Raw genomic sequence first — 19807 nt, 5'->3', positions numbered from 1 at the left:
CGACGGTGCTGATGACGTTCATTAACTGTTTGATTATATACTCTATATATCATAATATATTCGTTATCTATGAGTATATGAATTTTATTATTATTTAGCATTATCATGTATCTTTATTCCAGATCTCGCTAATATTTTCTTCTTGTTTTAAAGAGAATTCCTTCTATTTAATTTATTTTGCCATTCCCATTTTCCGGTTTGTCATACTGTATAGCAGTTTGAAAACTATTGATGACTGACTATGAGATACTATTAGAATAAGACTATTTCTCTAAATATTACTACGAATAGATAATTCTTTCACGAAATATTCTATTACTTTGACTTAAAACCTATATTAAACTGAATATTTCACCTTTCATTAGATTATCATTAGACAATCTTAATTATAAATTAATTTACTACTACTTTTGATTCGTAGTTGCATCAATTCACCAGTAAGATAATTGCGGTGTGTAAGATAATTCATCAGCATCAATTTCCAAAAATAAAATTAAATTAGCTTAATTTTAGCGAAAATTATTAACACTTATATACTTGTTTGTTCGAGTTCCTGTAGTTTGGTTCGCTTCAATTAAGCTTCAAACTTTAATTCGCTTCAGTTAACTTCGTGAATCCATTTGATTTCGAAGCCAGTTTGCTGGTTACGTAATACATATTAATACATCAGTATGTAATTCTCAAATTTAAATTAAACTAAACTACTTAAGCTAAAGTTAAGAATACACTTATACTCTAACTTCTACTAACTTCTACTCTTCCACGTTGCTGTGATTTAGCAACTTTATTTCATGTTTTAAGGCGAAATCATCGTCGTCATCGCGAAGCTCTTCGTTGATAATGTAGCTGTAAGCAGTGGTAATTAATCGTAAAACTTTAATTTGGCTGCGTTCATTTACTAGTTTACTAATTTGATGTTTTAGTACAATCCCATATTTGAACCCCATAGATCAAAATTGGCTTTATGATTAACTGATAATCCAATCTCTTTGAATTTAGGTCAAGCTGAGAGTGTCTTCCGAATAACTTTTGTTCTAATGCCTCGTCAGCAACCACTCTGTGCACTTGGTCGATTGTCGAATGGCGATTTCGAAAACCGAACTGAAAATCTAGTATTTCTATAAATGATTTAATACGTTTTAACAAGAGTTTATAAAATAATTTTGATATCGCAATAGCAGCGAAATAGGCCTTAAGGTCCAACTTGTTCTGCCGTTTTGTCAGGTTTTTTTAACCATAATTATTCGGGCAACTTTAAGACATACTTCAGTCTGAAACAGGCATTGAAAAAGATAAGCTTTGGTGATTAATCGAAGAACTTTGTCTTGGGTGCGTTAGATTACTAGTTGGTTTGATGACTTGTAAAAGCCCATACTCGCACCTCACGTTCGAACAGATTTTATTGTAGACTGTTTAATCTCTTACACTTGAGATCAGTTGAGAGTATCTCCCAACTGTTCGGCTATTTGTCTAACATATTTACTGAATAGTTTTAAAAAAATTCGAAGCATCAAAAATATATGTTAAAATAAGAATTACTCACTGTAATGACGTTTAATGGAAATTAGCGATACGCAATGACTCACTGATTACTCGATCGTTTGCGATTACGGACCAAGCACCTACGCAAGTGAAAACTCTTTTCTCTGTTGAGAACAAATCAGCACACAGCAATGCAGAGGTGTATCTGTTGTAACGGTTGAATAGCAAAGCGCTGACGGATCAACCACGAAAAAATCCATAATTAACTTGAATATTTATGGTTTCCTGGTTTAAATGACCAATGAATACCAAAATACATGATCACGTGTGTATGTATATGCATATATGATTTAAATAGAATGATTTTAAAAATAATAATGTCATCAGTTTGGTTTAGAATAGGATCGTTGAATCAAATCGAAACAGCGTATTTTACCAACAAAAATTTATTCTGAATAAAAAAGTTGTGTTAATAAATATAGGTATAAATGAAGGGCTTTTCCGTTATAATAATTGGAATATTTTTTGAAGAAAGTGTATGTTATTCGTTGCTGCTGTATAAGCAAATATTTAAACGTAAAGGGACCTGAATGAAATTTAGTTAGGGATATGTTCTGCGAGAATTAATATGAACATAATACAAGTATTTCAGAATAAAGTCCTAAGAAGTATTGTAGATGCACCCAGATACTGTAGAAACAATTACTTACATCGAACAAAAGAAACTCTACTCCTATATTAACGCCGAAGTGCTTGCAACTGTTGGATAGCACTGAACTAGGAGGTAGACTAAAAAAAACACATCGTATGGTCTTGTGTAATTGTGTAGTGTACCAAATGGTAAAAATACTGAAAAGTGCTATTGACTTTTATTAGAGAATAAGTAAGGGACCAATGGTACTTCCTAGATAAGTACCTAATTTTAAGCTACTGTAGAGATAAATTGTAAGTTAGTGGACAACGACTAGTAATAATACAATGGGCAGAAATGTCCTGTGCCCAACACATAGATGGCGCTAGTTTTATTGCATTCATCGCTGTTCCAGTAAGTACTAACCTTCAAAAGAAATTTGTTGAAATTTAATGATATTCTATTCATAAGTTTGTGGGTTATTGTGGTAAGAATGACACTACTTGTTTATTTTCAAAACAATGGATCAAAAACAATTTCGTGTTTTAATTTTACACTGCTTCATCAATGCTTCAACACTGCTTCAAGCGAAGCAATGGCTTGAAAAGTGTTATAAGGACCCCGCTTCATCAAAAACAACAATAAGACAAAAAATAAGGTTTGCTGACTTCAAATGCGTTCGTAAAGACACTGATGATGTTTAACGCAGTGCACGTCTAAATCAGGTGGTATCACCAGGAAACATTTTAAATAATCTACAAAATCCTTTTGAGTGATCGAAAAGTGATGTTGCGTGAATTAGCATTACACAACGTATAGCAACATCGTAAATATATCAAATGAATGTATTTGTTTTATAGTAAGCTCTGTTCAAAATGGGTGCCGTATTTGCTCTCTGTTGACCAAAAACAAGAACGTGTTAATAATTCTGAACAGTGTTTCGCTATGTTTAAACGTAAGAAACACTCAATCGTCATCTGAGTCCAGATCAACAGGCCCTATTTTGAGATAAATTTTGAATACATTTTTTGATTTAATTAAATTTTTATCTTTTGTGATAAATCGTTCTACACAAGTAGTATTGAAATGTTAGAATGTTGATGGAGATTACGTTGATGAATAATGCCAATATTGAATAAAAAAAACGCGTTTTCTTTGTTACGCCCGGGACTTTTCAGCCCATGTTTTAGTAATAATTAAAAAAGTATGTTACTGTGATGGAAAATAGTAAGTATTTTAATTAAAATGCAAACAGGTTATTATTTATTAAAAATTACTTATGCCAACAGTTTATCCTGTTTTTATTGAGGCAATTGTTGAATTTGGTTACTCTAATGGTCTTTAAAACCCTCAATTCAACTTTAATATGCTCATTCTACTCGATGCAATATCTTAGAAGCAGTTTCTTGAGTTTCAGAATATAAACCGAAGTCTAAATTTGTCCATATTGTATATTGGTGATAATAATATATGATGCAGGAATAATTAATGTAATATTAATTAATGTAATAAAATAACTTAATGTTATTCGATGCAATTAAAAATAGTGAACATGCTCTTTATTCAAGATGGCTATAAATCAAACAAAAGAAACGTATCGAAAAACATATCATATCTCCGAAATATAACGAAGTTAATTCGTCAAATATTAACAATTTTTATACGAACAGGGCGTAATATTCCCAAATCACTGGCTTTTCTAAACTTGGTAAAAAACCGATATTACACGCTCTAAACAGCTTTACTGACGCACACCACAAAATTCATAATGAACAATACGGCTGTACTCGCCAATTTCCGCGCCAAACACTTAAGCCTTCATCAAGCTATTCGCGTCGCACTAACCATCCATCAGGTAGTTACAAAAGGTCGCAAAAGTGAAGCAATCTTTTTAGATGTATCTAAAGCTTTCGACCAAGTGTGGTACAATGGTCTAATCTTCAAAGCAAAACAACTAGGTTTTTCGGGTTATATAATTTCTTTAATCTACTCATACTTGGAAGACAGGTCCTTTCAAGTAAAGGTCGCGGATACACTCTCCTCTCGGAACCATCTCTGCAGGAGTCCCGAAAAGTGCTCCACTTGCTCCAGCCCTGCTCAACTTGTACATAGCTGATTCCACTTCCCAAGCAATCAAACACAGCATTTAATGCACACGACACAGATTTTTTTACCACCGGTTACAGTCTCGACGCCATTCATGACGGACTTCAGGCCCAACTCAATCAAGCGATTGCGTGGTACAAATCCTGGCGAGTACAGATTAAACTCAGAAAAACTCAGACTGTTCTATTCCATCGCCTGAAAGAATTCGACGCACACTGCCTCCAAACTGGAAAAGTCCCTATCCCCTGGCTTCAGAAGGTATCATACCTTGATGTCCAATTCGACCGCAGGTTCCATTGGTCAACCCAAATTCAGCACACTATTTGCAGAAGCAATGGCGTATACAGCCTACTATTCCCACTCCCCTGCAGAAAAATCAAATTTCCGATCGCCCAGAAAGCGACTCTGTATAAAATGCTGGTTCGTCCATTCTGCCTTTACGGAACACAGGTGTGGTACAGGTACGTCTCCAAAAGTCCACGCGTTACTCAACGTCCCATGGTTTATGAGGAACGCCCCAGGGTCCCTGTCGCCCGCAAAACCCTGATTTTCCCGAACCGGGAGCGACATCAGTAAAAGACCATTTGGTTCTAGCTGGTCACTATGGAATAATAAAAAAAAAATCACTGTCCCGAATGTCTATATGAATCTGTAATTTTTAATTAAGAAAGAATAAAATTTAAAATTTACGTTGAACTATCAAGGTCGCATATATTCGGTATTATCCTGTTTCATTCATCATCTTCGCCATGAAGTAATCCGAAGAATATTTACTTTATAATTGCGTAGCGCTCGTCGTTATTCGTAATTTTTATCGTGTTGTTTCTCTTCTTTTTATGGAGCAGATGGAAAGCATCGCAAAGAATGTGTATTTAGTTAAAATAAACACGTAGAACTGGCGGTGTTGTCAGCGCGTAGGGTAACTCATTTTGATGGTTACGCTACGATAATGTTACGTAAGACATTCCTTAAGCCGGTGGTTTCCTCCGATATATATTATTAATTTGAAATATGTCGGTTATTTTGATTGATAAATGGTGGTTAAAATTTCTTAGAATAACAGTTTATTTCTTCAACATCAGTATGTTAACATAAAATGTAGCAATGTAATAATATTAACTCTATTTTTATAATCAAATATAATTATTTGGTTACTCTGTCATTCTTTAAAAAATATCAAAACACTTGATTTTTCAAGTAATTTTTTTTCGTATTAATGCCCACCCCAAATTCTAGAGGATGTAATATTTTGAATCGACTGTTGATTATGTGTGGATTTGTTTTCTTTGTAGAGCTTTTATCCTCTATCTTATTCAGCTAACTATAACTATTTATTTAAAACTTGTTTATTTTTTAGATTATTTTTAAGTTAATAATAATTATTTATTACATTGTTACTAGTCGTTGCCGAGTAATCTACAATTTTGTCTTTGCAATAACTTAAATCTAGGGACATATGTAGGAGAACCCAATATGCCGGTTGTTTTGATTGATAAATGGCCTAGTGGTTAGAATTTCTTAGAATATTAGTTTATTTCTTCACCATCAGTATGTTAACATAGAAATGTATCAATGTATTAATATTAGCTATTTTTTTATAATCAAATATAATTATTTGCTCATTCTGTCATTCTTAAAAAATTACCAAAAACACGATACGTGTCTTTGATTTCTTTGTAGAGCTTTTATCTTCTATCCTATTCAGCTAACTATAACTATTTATTTTAAATTTATTTATAATTTAAAATATGTTTAAATTTATAATTATTTATTACATTTTTGCTGGTCGTTGCCGGCTAATCTACAATTTGTCTTTACAATAACTTTAATCTAGGTATATATGTAGGAGCACCTAAGGACATTATCTTAGTCTCTGCTATAATAACGTTTATTTATTAACACTGCTGTTTTTTCTACTAAATTCACGTCACTGCACTAGACTACACAAGATCAAATGGTTTGATTCTTTTGAGTTGCTGTCATGTTCTGGTGTTATCCGAGAGTTGTAATACTTCGATATTGACATGAAAATGGAGTCTCTCTTCATTTGTCCTTGTGATTCTCTTGATTTCCTGAGCGACAGTCGCTATCTGACGGTCTTATCTATCTAATAGTAATAAATTGCTATTATGTACTGATAATTATCTTTCTTCCAATCAACTAATACATTTTCTTATATTTGAACTTCATTTCATTCCTTTTCTTTTTTACATGTTCCTTCCAGCGAAGTTTTGCATCAAGATCCCGATATATTTAGCGTTGTTGCTATATGGAATAATACCATTATTTATTGTTATTGTTGCTTATGAGGTCTGATTATATGTGAACTGCACATGTACAAATTTACTTTCGTTAATTTTTTATTTTCCATTTTTTTTATGTGTGTTCGTGTGTGATCAAAAAATTTTTCCATGGTGATATTTTTCATTTGTGATATATCACGTGTGTAGAGTAGGTAAAGAATTGGCCCCTATATATACACACTTCCTTTTGGTACACCTACTTTAGCTTTTTTGCATTGAAGAATAGACTGTCCTGTTTGATTCCAAACTTTATGTAAGATTTTAATAGTTCAGTGTGTTACCTTATCGAAGACTTGTGCTACATCTAAGAATATAGCAGAACATACCTTTTTGCCTTCATAGCTATATGCACTTAGCTAATTCTTGTAGTTTTTCTACCATCTTTCAGCGGCTCAAAAGATTTCATTGTTATACATGAAATGTTTCATTAAAATACCTTCAGAGATGTTTTATCTGTTATTTTTTTAATCAGTCTGAGTCTATGTGCAATTTACAACAACAATAGATCAATTATCTGTAAGTTATTTTATGATAACTGTTATATTTTGAGGAGTAATCGCTACATTAATCGGATCAGAATGGTGAGAATCATCAATATTTATACGACCGCAGGGTAAAATCTGACAATGAGTAATCATTTGTCATACCAGCAGTCAGCCTGATGATCTCAACGCTGGGTACTTGCCATTGAGTAGGCTAGAGCAATTTATATAAAGATTAATAATCAATTAGTGACTTTAATTTAAGGTTTTTACTGGCTACCTTTTGATTCGGAATGTATGTTAGGCAGCTTGCCTAGTAACCAAAAACGAAAAACCGAGATTAACTAAAATCAAATTGAGTTTTTTTTCTTATCAACTAATACATTATGATTTTATAAATCTTTTGTGAAATACATTTGCGTTTCAAGCTTATTATTATTTATTATTTTTTATCTGTATTGTTTTTAATCCTAGTTTATTGAGTAATACCCTTAACTTTAAAGAATTCTGGCCATTTTAATAATTTCAAACTTTCACGAAGGTTTTGCAATAATAAAGCTTGATACCTTGTAAGAAATCCACTTATCCATATGGCCTTACTGTCTTCAATGATTGATAACGTTTTAAATTATGGTTTTCTGATTCCATTAAATTTTTAATCTTTTTATCGAGTAGGATGTGTGGCTTTTTAAAACTTTACTTTTAATAACTATGTGTTATTTTTATTGTAGGTGATTATTTGATGTTCTATATTTATAATATTAGGTGCTCCCATGTATTTTGATCAACGATATCTATATGAGAAAGTGGAAAGTGTCAATGTAAACGACTATTAATCAGCTTAACCTAATTAAATTCAATAGTTATGGTATTTATCTATATAAAATAACAGTTTTTCATTAAGTTACTCAGTGCATATAGATTCTATTCACAAGATGCTTAGATTGCATTTTCGACATTTATTATTTTTGTTGTTTCGTTTGAACAAATCTACTGTTGAAACCCATCAAACACTTATAAACATATGGTAATACTGTTTCATTATATCCCAATTGTCGGTTTTAGTTCCAAAAATTTATGACGAGTGATGATCTTTACCTCAGTGACAAAAAATGGCCGGGAAATAAAAGAAAAGACATTTCATAACTTCTATATTTTGGCTTGTTTTATTAATTTTATGATGTAACATGTATGATCAGTGAATTAGAATATAAAGTTTTCGGACTTACTGTTACGTTTTTCTCTTCCTAGTCGTAGACCTTCATTATGCCGTACTAAATATGGAAGGTATGTGTTGTCCTATAACAATTTCAATGAATAAAACAATAGTCTTGAAACGTGACGGTAATGTGATATCATTAATTGAACTTGGAACATCAAATATTTTATCAATCTTGTCGGAGTTTCGTTCCCATCACAGTCATTTTGATATTTCTATTACGAATGTAGATATGTTACTGTAGGCTGTTGCTAGTCTTGATATTTATGTTACGTAATTGAAAAATATCTTATCTGGGGACATTGCTTATGGTTTAATAATTTTCATGTTTATATTCTCTCTACCATCTTTAACACTCATTAGATCACTTATCAGGATGATATCTTATTTTACTATTCGTTTTGTATATCTGCATCACTAATACTTTTAGATGCACTGTTATATTTTGTAAATTATTAGAGTAAATTCTTTAAATATAAAAATATTATCATTATGTGAAATGAAGATGCTATCGGCTATATGATAAATTGATATCAACAATGTCTCGAATTGTCACTCTATTTAAACATCAAATGCTTGATATTCTTGATGTATTGAATAAGATTGAGTATGCAATAAGCGTTTATTAAGGTTATTGCCATATAAATAGAACATACAAAATTATTTAAATAAAAATCTGCTTTTCAAGCATCATCTAAAAGGCTCTCTAAAGTTTATAAGTGTCGCATAACTAGAATTTGCAAATACATTTTATTGTTAAATATAAGTTAAATATTCTTATGTAAATGGTAGTGGTAGATTGGAAATGGAAACATCTAATGAAGATAAAATGAGAATGTTAAACTAAAAAATAAGTATTAAAGGTCGTATTTAATATTAAGTAATATTTTATGTACTTTTATTGAAATTATGACTGTATTAAATCAACTAATTATAGTGCCTAATTATACATTAGTTAGTTATAATGTTATAGCAACAGCACAATTCATTGTTTTTGGTTTAATAGTTTTTGGTTTTGGTTTTATAACTATATTCAGTTATTGTATTTTTACGCAAGAAAATTCAACCGATCTTCATTAATTTGTGTGTGACAAATTTTATGTGACTTTTTTTTGTGACACACAAGAGACAGTTAACAGTTTAATATTTTTTATTGGTTTAAATGAAAATCACTATTTTATCTACTGATCCCCTAATAGTAACTGATAATTGATAATAAACTGATGATAATTAAAATCCACGGGTAAAAGGAAGAGATGTACAAGTGCAGTTATGAATAAACAATTAAAACAAGCTAATTCAAAATATTATTATACTAAAGTCATATTAAAGTAACTACATAGAGAAGCTCTTTAAAAATATAATCAAAGTTATCATAATTTAAAGAATTAATAGTCATTAACCTATTAGCATTAAATTAATTATTAATTAAATCTAATTTTTAATAAGTTTTAGTAATCAATAAAGTATTAATAAGTTCAAATTGATACATCACTGATTATTTTCAGAACTGTAACAACTTCAGATTGTTAAATATAAGTATATTTGATTTATATTTACTTTTATGTTATAAATGTAAAAATGAAATATTAAATGAAGCGATGCATATTTGTATATTAATTTAAACAATAACGAGCAGAATTAAGCACTTTATTTTTTACAATATTGAACTTATATTAAGAATAATAAATGAATTATTGACTAATGAACTATTGAACTGAAAACTTAGGTCTATAAAATAAATAAAATAATCCCTAAAGGTTTAAAGAATAAATAGAATTAGTCGGACAGAATTAGACAACTTAACATTTATCATCGGTTTATTATATTAACGAAATTACTGTTAATAATTCATAATTTCATCTATGAGTCCCATGTATTCCATCTAGGCAAATTATATGTTAGTTTCATTTTATCTACATTTTTCATTACGTCACTTAACGTATATATCACTTAATATATATATATATATATATATATATATATATATATATATATATATATATTTCGTTTAAAATATATATTGAAAACAACAGGTAAAAGAATTATTTACTTATTTATTGCATTTTTTAATATTTAAAACAGTAACAGTCGTATTTTTCCCTCTCAGTAAATTTATTTATTTCAATCTAATATTTTATATAACATTCTAAAATGTCACCAATGTAGAGAGCTCATCTTCAATTCGTCTCCCATGGCTTTCATTATTCTACTGCTTTCTACTTTGCTTGTATCCCTTGTGACTTAGGGACTAAAAACTCACCAATAAATTGGGAATTAAAATTCTACACACTATTTTATAATTGTTAATATTCTTTACAATATTCATCAACATTGATGCATAAATTTATTACCTACAATATTTGGTTACTGCTTTGTTACGAAATACATTTGCGAATCAAACCTATAAATGGATTCACACCAATGAAATTTCACAACTCCTGATACACTCGTTTTCTTCAAAAAGGGAGGCAAAATTTTCTCTAAGCCGATTAATAAATAAAAGACTTATGTTACGTCGTACGAGGGTCACTATTTATGTTTCGGAAATTGGCAACACTGTTGTCATGTGAGTCCATCTGACGGGTCCATCGTAAAGTTTGACATTTTTGACGATATACGTACTCAGAACATTTTGTCGAACGGACGCTATTTGTTTATTTTATATTTAGTTGAAAGTTTCGTCTCGGCAACAAATGGAACTGAATCGTGAACATTTTCGTGCGATGATATTTTACGATTTTCGACGTGGATTATCACAACAAGAGTGCATCAATCAACTTAATTTGACTTTTGGCGATGAAGCTCCATCAAAAACCACCGTGTATCGCTGGTTTAGCGAATTCAATCGTGGTCGTAGTTCGCTGTCGAACGAGTTTCGTGAAGGTCGTCCAAAATCGGCTGTTGTGCCGGAAAACATCGATGCTGCGTGCGAAATGATTAGGCAAGATCATCATGTTACCTATTGTGAGATTGAGGCATCCCAAAGCATTAGTTCCATCAGCTTATATGTGATTTTACATGAACACTTAACTGTGCATAAATTATGCTCGCGTTGGATCCACACAATTTGACAATCGCTCAAGAAAAGGCTCGTGTTGATTGGTGCAAGAAACGCTTAAGAAATTCAATCGCGATGCTTCGAAAGACGTTTATAAAATCGTGACAGGTAACGAATCATGGATATATTCGTATGAGCCCGAAAGTAAGCAGCAGTCGAATGTATCGGTGTTCCAAGATGAGCCAAGAATCCAACAATAGTTGTTCGCGCACGAAGCACTTCAAAAAAAATGGTGGCCTGTTTCTTCGGGAAAACTGGTCATATTGCAACAGTGCCTCTAGATGATCGTAGAACAGTAAATTCTGATTGGTACACAACCATTTATTTGCCAGAAGTCTTCGGTGAAATAAGGAAAACAAACAAGAGACGCCGGATCGTTCTTCATCATAACAATGCGAGCTCTCAAACAAGAGACTATTTGAGCACTCAAAACATCGAATTAATAGGTCATCCCCCGTACAACCCCGATTTGGCACTCACTGACTTCTTTTTGTTCCCATCCGTGAAGAATAAACTGCGTGGTCAACGATTTTCATAGCCCGAAGAAGCTATTGAAGCATTCAAAAATCATTTTGTGAAGATACCCCATTCGGAATAGAATAAATGCTTTGAAAAGTAGTTTAAGCGTATGCAAAAGTATCATCGTTGCGAGTACTTTGAAAAACAAGAAATATATATTTGCAGCTTAACTATTTGTTTTTTTTTCCTATTCCCTAAATATAAATAGTGACCCTCGTACATTCAAACTTTAAATATTTCTTAATTACTGTTTTGAAATTAAGGATTTATGAACATTTTACACCTAAATTCTGCTTTTATCAACCAACTTTTATCCAGCGGTCAGCTAAGCAGACGGGTATAAGCTATTGTATAATCAAATTAATCGATCATATATTATGATTTTCATATTTTTATTTTTTATCTAAGGTCACTTTTGATTTTTTATACTTCGCATCTCATCCCTTCTTTTTCCTTCTGTTCCTTTTGATCAAATAATCGATTTTAATTCGCACACCGACGCCACATTGATTGAATTATAATGCCCTCGGCGTTGTCGCTGAGTGACAGCAGAACAATATCATAATCCGTCCATAAATTATAAACAAATCGGGACGCGGGAACGGGGGTGGCGGTGACCAGATAATTCCGGAATAAAAAGCCGACGACCAATCGATGCCTGTTTTGTTTCAGATCGCAGTTTTCAGCTTCGGGGTGGCCGTTCGCCATGCTCGGCAGCCCTGCTGGGCCAGGGGGGCCCTCGCAGAGGGGGCTGTGGCCCCTGGCCCCGGCACCTGCCCCGTCGGCAACTAGTTTTTCAGCAGAGGGTAAGTTATTTCTATATGGTATTATTTTTATTATCTATCTATAAGTTTAAGTTTATTCATCAAAATGCAAACCATTATTCAGATACAGTTTTCACTTTACAAAAGCATTTTATTGAGAACAATTATCACTATATATATAAATCAAATCGACAACTAAAAAACATAATAGGTCAATTGAAAATTCCCCGGCCTACCATAGTAAAACACATTCTTTTGGCAAATTTTTTTTTTATTCAACATAATTCCCTTCAAGGGTGATACACTGATTATAGAGACCCTCCAACTTTTCGATACCATTTTTGTAGTACGATTTGTCCTTTGCTTCAAAATAGGCCCCAGTTTGTCGATCACCTCTTCATTCGGCGAAAATTTCTTCCCAGTGAGCATTATTTTGAGATCTGAGAACAGGAAATAGTCGCTGGCGGTGGATGAGGAAGCAATTCGAAGCCCAATTCATGGATTTTTGACACGGTGCGTTGTCTTGGTGAAGTAGCACTTTCATTTTCTTCAAATGCGGCAGTTTTTCGGCGATTTCGTCCTTAAAACAGTCCAATAACGCTATGTAATAGTCGCTGTTGATGGTCCTTCCCTTTTCACTATAGTCAATGAAAATTATTCCATGCGCATCCTAAAATACAGACGCCATAACCTTGTCAGCCGACTGTTGCGTTTTACCGCGCTTTGGAGCGGGTTAATCGTGTGCAGTTCACTCGGATGACTGCCGATTGGACTTCGGAGTGAAATGATGGAACCATGTTTCATCCATTGTCATATCGATGCAAAAACTCGGGTTTATTACGCTTTATCATCTTCAAACACTGCTTCGAATCATCAACTCGTCGTTGTTTTTGGTCAAAAGTGAGCTCGCGCGGCACCCACTTTGCATAGAGCTTTCTCATACCCAAATATTCGTGAGTGATATGATGTACACATTCAGTTGATATCTTTACAGTGTCTGCTATTTCATTCAGTTTTAATTTACGGTCATTCAAAATCATTTTATGGATTTTTTAATGATTTCGTCGGTAACAACCTCTTTTGGGAGTCCAAAGCTTTCACCGTCTTCGGTGCTCATTTCACCACGTTTAAACTTAGAATACCAATCCTTGGTGGTTGATTTTCCTGGAGTTTTTGCTTCAACTTTTTTATCCATTTTTTTCACAATAACAAAAGTTGCTTGACTCAGAATGCTATACTTCACAAACTAATGATCCGACAGGTGTCAAATTTATACACGCATCTTTTGAGGGTTGGGGCAAACTAAGAAAACATATGGATTTAATTCTATTGGCGCCATCTATGTGTCAGGCCGGGGACTTTTCAGTTGAACTGTTTTATCGACTGAAAGTGGGCACTTCGAAGTGATAATTTCAATCTTAAGAAGAGAAAAATCTCACCTGGAGCCATGTCAGGTTAATAAGGCGGCTCATCGAACTATTACTGTGTTTGCTGAGTTTATTAATTCTTTCACAGTAATAATATTTTAAGATGATGGCATTGCCTCATAATTTTTTCGACGTATTTGCTTTTTGCATATTGTTTACACTCATATGTAAGCGTTTTCGATGAAGTTGATGTATAACGTTGTTGAACTATAAACAAAATAAACGACAGGTGCCAGTTGTTACAGGGATAGTTGTGCCAACTTAGTGTGAAAAAGAATTATTACATTAAACAAGTTTTGTGAGTGATCAATTCCAGTTTCTATTTTAACAGTATGCATTTTATAATTTTAAGAATATTTATAACATTTTAGTATTATTACTATTAGGTGCTTGCCAACAAGGCAACATATTAACAAATTGGGCGATAGTATCAACATAACATTACACTTTACTCCATATTACGAAAAGATAAAAAATAAATATTATTTAAGCGGTTGAGACTTGTTTAATTTTTTCAAAATTTGGGGAATTTAACTTGAATTATCGGGGAATTTGATAAACTAGCATTGACAATCCCGCTTTTTTACACCAGAATAATAATCATCCTCCAAAATTACACTGCGTTTGTTTGACATCCTAAAAACACGATAAAATGAGTTAACATAAAGTGGAAACTTAAAATAATGCCATATAAATACATGGAGAATCAGATGTATCAAAAAGTAGATTGGTATGTGTGCTTTTGTGCTAGGATAAATTAAACTTTCGTGCAGTTTTTTGGGACATCCTGTATATAAAAATCGACACACGAATATCGAAACCCGTGAGATATCAAAACATGATATCGCCTAAAACAATTTCGAATAAAAATTCGAAAACTTTTACCTCTCACTATAAATGAAACAGAAAAAAAACGAACGCTTTTGTAGATTAAGCAGTCACTTCCTGTGTGGCCTTCGGTTGTCTGTATCGGCATCAGCGTATGTTCAAAGGCTCTTAACGATTGAATGCGGTGTATTATGCCATCTGAAATGACAATATTGCATTACGTTTCAAGAATCGTTAATTTTTATGAGAAATTCCAAATACATTATTACATCGCCGGCAAAAAAAACGTAGCCACCATAATTAGGGTCCATTAGTTAATTTTTTTTGCCCGAAATCGTTACTGCGTTAAAGCCGAAATGGTTCGTAATCTTCCATCCATGTGAAATTGAATGTCTTAATTAAAATTTCTTATAAGTTATAATATTTCTAAAAACACGATAAAATGAGTTAGCATAAAGTGGAAACTTAAAATAATGCCATATAAATACATGGCGAATCGGATGTATCAAAAAGTAGATTGGTAAGGTATAAAGCTTTTGTGCTAGGATAAATTAAACTTTCGTGCAGTTTTTTGGGACATCCTGTATATAAAAATCGACACACGAATATCGAAATACGTGAGATATCAAAATATGATATCGCCTAAAACAATTTCGAATAAAAATTCGAAAACTTTTACCGCTCACTGTAAATGAAACAGAAAAAAAACGAACGCTTTTGTAGATTAAGCAATCACTTCCTGTGTGGCCTTCGGTTGTCTGTATCGGTCTCAGCGTATGTTCAAAGGCTCTTAACGATTGAGTGCGGTGTATTATGCCATCTGACATGACAATATTGCATTACGTTTCAAGAATCGTCAATTTTTATGAGAAATTCCAAATACATTATTACATCGCCGACAAATAAACGTAGCCACCATAATTAGGGTCCATTAGTTAATTTTTTTTGCCCGAAATCGTTACTGCGTTAAAGCCGAGATGGTTCGTAATCTTCCATCCATCTGAAATTGAATGTCTTAATTAAAATTTCTTATAGGTTATAACTTTTTGGAATTAAACTTTTGTTACATTGTATTTTGTGAGCTTTAAATGTATATGTAATACTAATATATATATATATATATATATATATATATATATATATATATATATATATATATATATATATATATATATATATATATATATATATATATATATATATATAGTGAAAATAAACTCTTTTATTAATCAAAAATACTTTGTTAATTAAAAGAAAACAATTAAACATTTAAAGTTAAGTGTACCGGAAAATCATTACCAGCTTACCAGCAGATATCGCTAGGCGTAAGTATGCAATGTTGTAATTTGACACATATGTCATTTTATTCTACTAATATCAAGCTTCAAAGCTATACATGTTATATTTTGCGAAAATAACACCGTCATAGATTTATACCTCTTTGAATATGGCAAGTTTCCTACCTGAAAAAAAAAAAACTCAGCGGCATTGTTTGCTGGTAGAAACTTACAGTGATCACTCTAACTTTAAAAACCTGTGAAAACATGCGCAAGACAAAATACGTTCTGGTAGGTTTTGGTTATTGGATAAAGACACAACCCAAACTCGAAAAGAATTGGCAGAAGCACTAAATGTGGACCAAGAAAATATTAGCGACCGACTATGAGAAATGGAGAAAATCCAAAAAATAGGAAGATGGCTGCCACATCAATTGAATGACAGGCAAATGGAAAATCGAAAAGTCGTCTGTGAAATGTGAAGTCATTTTTGCATCGAATAGTGACGGGTGATGAAAACTTGAGTTATTTTGAAAACACTAAGCGCAAAAAGCATGTTTATCATTTAACAAAGAAGGCCGATCGGCTCCAAGGCCAAATCGTTTTGCTCGCAAAACAATGTTCTGTGTTTGGTGGGACCAGAGTGGCGTGATGTATTACTAACTGTTGAGATCTGGTGAAATAGTTAATAGTGATCGCTACCGATAACAAATGATCAATTTGAACCATACAAAACGCTCAGAATCTCATCATCTCATCGTCATCTCATACAGCAAAATCAGTCAAGGAAGCGTTGAAAGTACTTGTTGCCCTCTCCGACTATCAACTTTTTGCGTCAATGGGGCATGCGCTTGCAGAGCAACACTTCGTCAATTTCTTTTTGCTCAAAGGACAAACAGCTTTTTTGGGATGGCATCCATAAATTCCCTGAAAGGTGAACAATATGTATAGAATTAAATGGCCAATACTTTGAATAAAAAAACTGCAAAAACTTTCTCACACACCTGGTTCTAGTTTCAAAACAATATGGTGGATTTTAATTATTTATTTCATTAATAATATAGTTGTAAATAAATTATAAATATGCTCTATTTCGAAGAATTACATATTTTTTTCTCCATATGTATTTTCCGCTGACCTACTTGCTTTGATAGCGTGTTGAATGGGTTTTGTGTAGCTTTAATATGCTCATTTACCTTTCAGTCAGCCTACCCTCTTTCATATGTATATAATAATGGATATCCAGAACCAGACTGTGCTATAGCTTCAAACACGTATATACATTATATCGCTTAGTTAAAGTATCAGTCTGTTATTATATCCAAGCTCATTCATACGGTCAAAATATGTTCAAATTGTCGCCAAGGTATGTCCTTACTAGTCAAGTAATAAACATTGATAAAATTTAAATAACAGTATTATTATAATAATCATGACAACACAGAAATTGATGTTAGAAAAGAGAGTTAGAGTCCAAAAACGCTTGAATGAAGTTTAACTTTTTTATTTTCAAGAACCAGCATTCTGCAGTTTAAAGGATATTGCTATTGAAAACCTCCTAATGTTGTATAGTGAATATTATTTATGATAAAAAATAATAACAAAAGCAATGCTCAGGATACCTTAAACATCATCGTGGTCCGGTAGATTGAATATACAGCGTTGGTGCGTGCGTTCCCACTGTTAGAAATATTTGAATATTCTCAGTGTTGCTTGGGACGTCATGGGTGATTCTGTGTCTTAATTATAAAGAAAACTTCCGATATCGACATAGTATTAGTATTCAACACGTAAAATATCCTCTGTATTATTTTTTTAATTAAATGGTAATGTTCATAAGTTTTACAGATAGTAGAAATAACCTTTAAGAAACAGTATGATGACGTTAATTTACAAAACATTTTTAAGGGATAAAAAATAAGGGATACATTTTTAAAAGATATAAAACAACGAACCTGGACTATGCCATAAACATTTACTAAATTACCATATATTTGAATATACAATACAACAAATGTATTAAATTTAAACAAAATTTTATAACAACTTCCTTGTAAATACATTCCTTTATACTTCTCGTACTATTTACAATTACACTCGCACCAATTACAGTACAAAAGTTGAAATAGAACATTTTTCTAAATAAAGGCAAGGTTAATATATTTAATGGAAAAAGGGCTTACCCACTAAAACACCACCACCATATTAAATGAAATCAAGACTCAAGTACCTAAAAACTTAATGATGTTAATATTTTGTATATATATATACTTCAAGTATTTTCTTTCATTTTTTATTAGATCTGCTTTTCTGTTCTTTGACATTTTGAGAGATTACTCTTCGTTATCAACCAATCATACAGCTGTACCAAGTACAATACTTTCCCAAATAACTACCTTTGTAGGTTTAATGGTATGCAATATTTTCCTGCACTTCTGTAATACCTATAAACTGGATATTAATTGATATTGCTTAAATATATAATTCTGTACTACCTTGTCAAAATTCAATGATGAGTCTTATATTATGTTGAGTCTTATAGCATTCTTAACAAAATAAAACTCATATAGACAGAGTCAAATTAATTTTTTGCCCATAACTCTTCTTTCCTTATCGTACTCTACCTAAAATTCATTCGTAAGGTAATAATCACATCAATACTTTTATGGAAATTACTACCTTAACAATCACTTCTTATACAGTCGTATATTAAGATTTTTGACTTCTTGTTCCCAGAGAAATTCTTTAAGCGATATTTTTTTTCTTTTTCGTCCTTATCTATTTATCTTTTATCGTCTTTATCTGTGCCTTCCAACTTTCAAAGCCTTACCAATTCTTATAATAAAGATTAGATTGTTTAACATCTGCATTATGGATCCGACAAAGATGCTGCTGAAATTCAGTAAGTATGAATACTAAAATCATTAACAGGCAGATGATCCTTTTTGTCATCGGCTCTGTTTCTTTCTTTTGCTACTAAGTATGTTTTATTACAAACTTGACATATTAATTACTTTATCCTATTTGTAACAACTGAAACTAAACCTATCTTATTAAAACGATCAAATGTTAAACTAAAAGGCCTTCTTTTTAAGTAAAAAAGGAACATCAAAATATAACTTTATGAAAAGCCATATCAAACACTTTAATAGTTAAAGAAATAAATGCAAAATATTTATTCAGAGCAATACGGTACGTCGCCATTTCTTTTGAGGAATGTCTGGCTTGCAATACCATGGAGTGTTGCCAAGTCTAAAGGCAAGAACTACATATTGTACTACATACTAAAAAACGTATCTAGTCTATTATTATTTTTCAAAAGAAAATCTAAAAGTTAATGTCAGAAAGTTTTGTTAAGTATATTATTTTTCAAAAATAAAATATCTATAAAAAATAGCCTACCTGTAAATTTGGCAATATCGACTTTTCGCGTTTCGGCTTGAGGCGAGTAGATTGTGCCGACTTTATTTAATAGTTTCGAAAGTAGTCGAATCGCCGGACCACGATGATTTTTAATGTATAATGCAATGCTCGGCCAAATGTTCTCATATTAAAAAATAATTTGATTTTTAACCAATTTTACATTACTTATCCGTTGGCGTCTTCTTCTGTTAATAGAGGAAACTGATTTGTACAACTAATAAATAATTTATTTTTCATTGTATACATGCATACATAATACATTAATATTTTAATATTATTATATTT

At 31.9% G+C, this 19807-nt stretch overlaps 1 protein-coding gene across 2 annotated transcripts in view; it reads left to right on the top strand.

Annotated features, from left to right (window-relative positions):
* Nucleotides 1-19807, top strand: part of wge (BAH domain and coiled-coil containing protein winged eye) — a 208323-nt gene that overhangs the window by 83453 nt on the left and 105063 nt on the right. For both annotated transcript variants that reach the window (XM_076419055.1, XM_076419054.1), the window contains exon 2: nucleotides 12476-12609. In XM_076419055.1, the coding sequence (XP_076275170.1) occupies nucleotides 12510-12609 (100 nt within the window). In that variant the 5' untranslated portion in view covers nucleotides 12476-12509. The remainder of the gene's footprint in view (nucleotides 1-12475; nucleotides 12610-19807) is intronic.

This window comes from Rhynchophorus ferrugineus, unplaced genomic scaffold, assembly GCF_030347505.1.
Source record: "Rhynchophorus ferrugineus isolate W39M unplaced genomic scaffold, kcgeb_rfMv2 rfM1, whole genome shotgun sequence".
In the NCBI taxonomy this organism is placed as follows: Eukaryota; Metazoa; Arthropoda; class Insecta; order Coleoptera; family Curculionidae; genus Rhynchophorus; species Rhynchophorus ferrugineus.
This window is presented reverse-complemented; position numbering and strand designations above follow the sequence as displayed.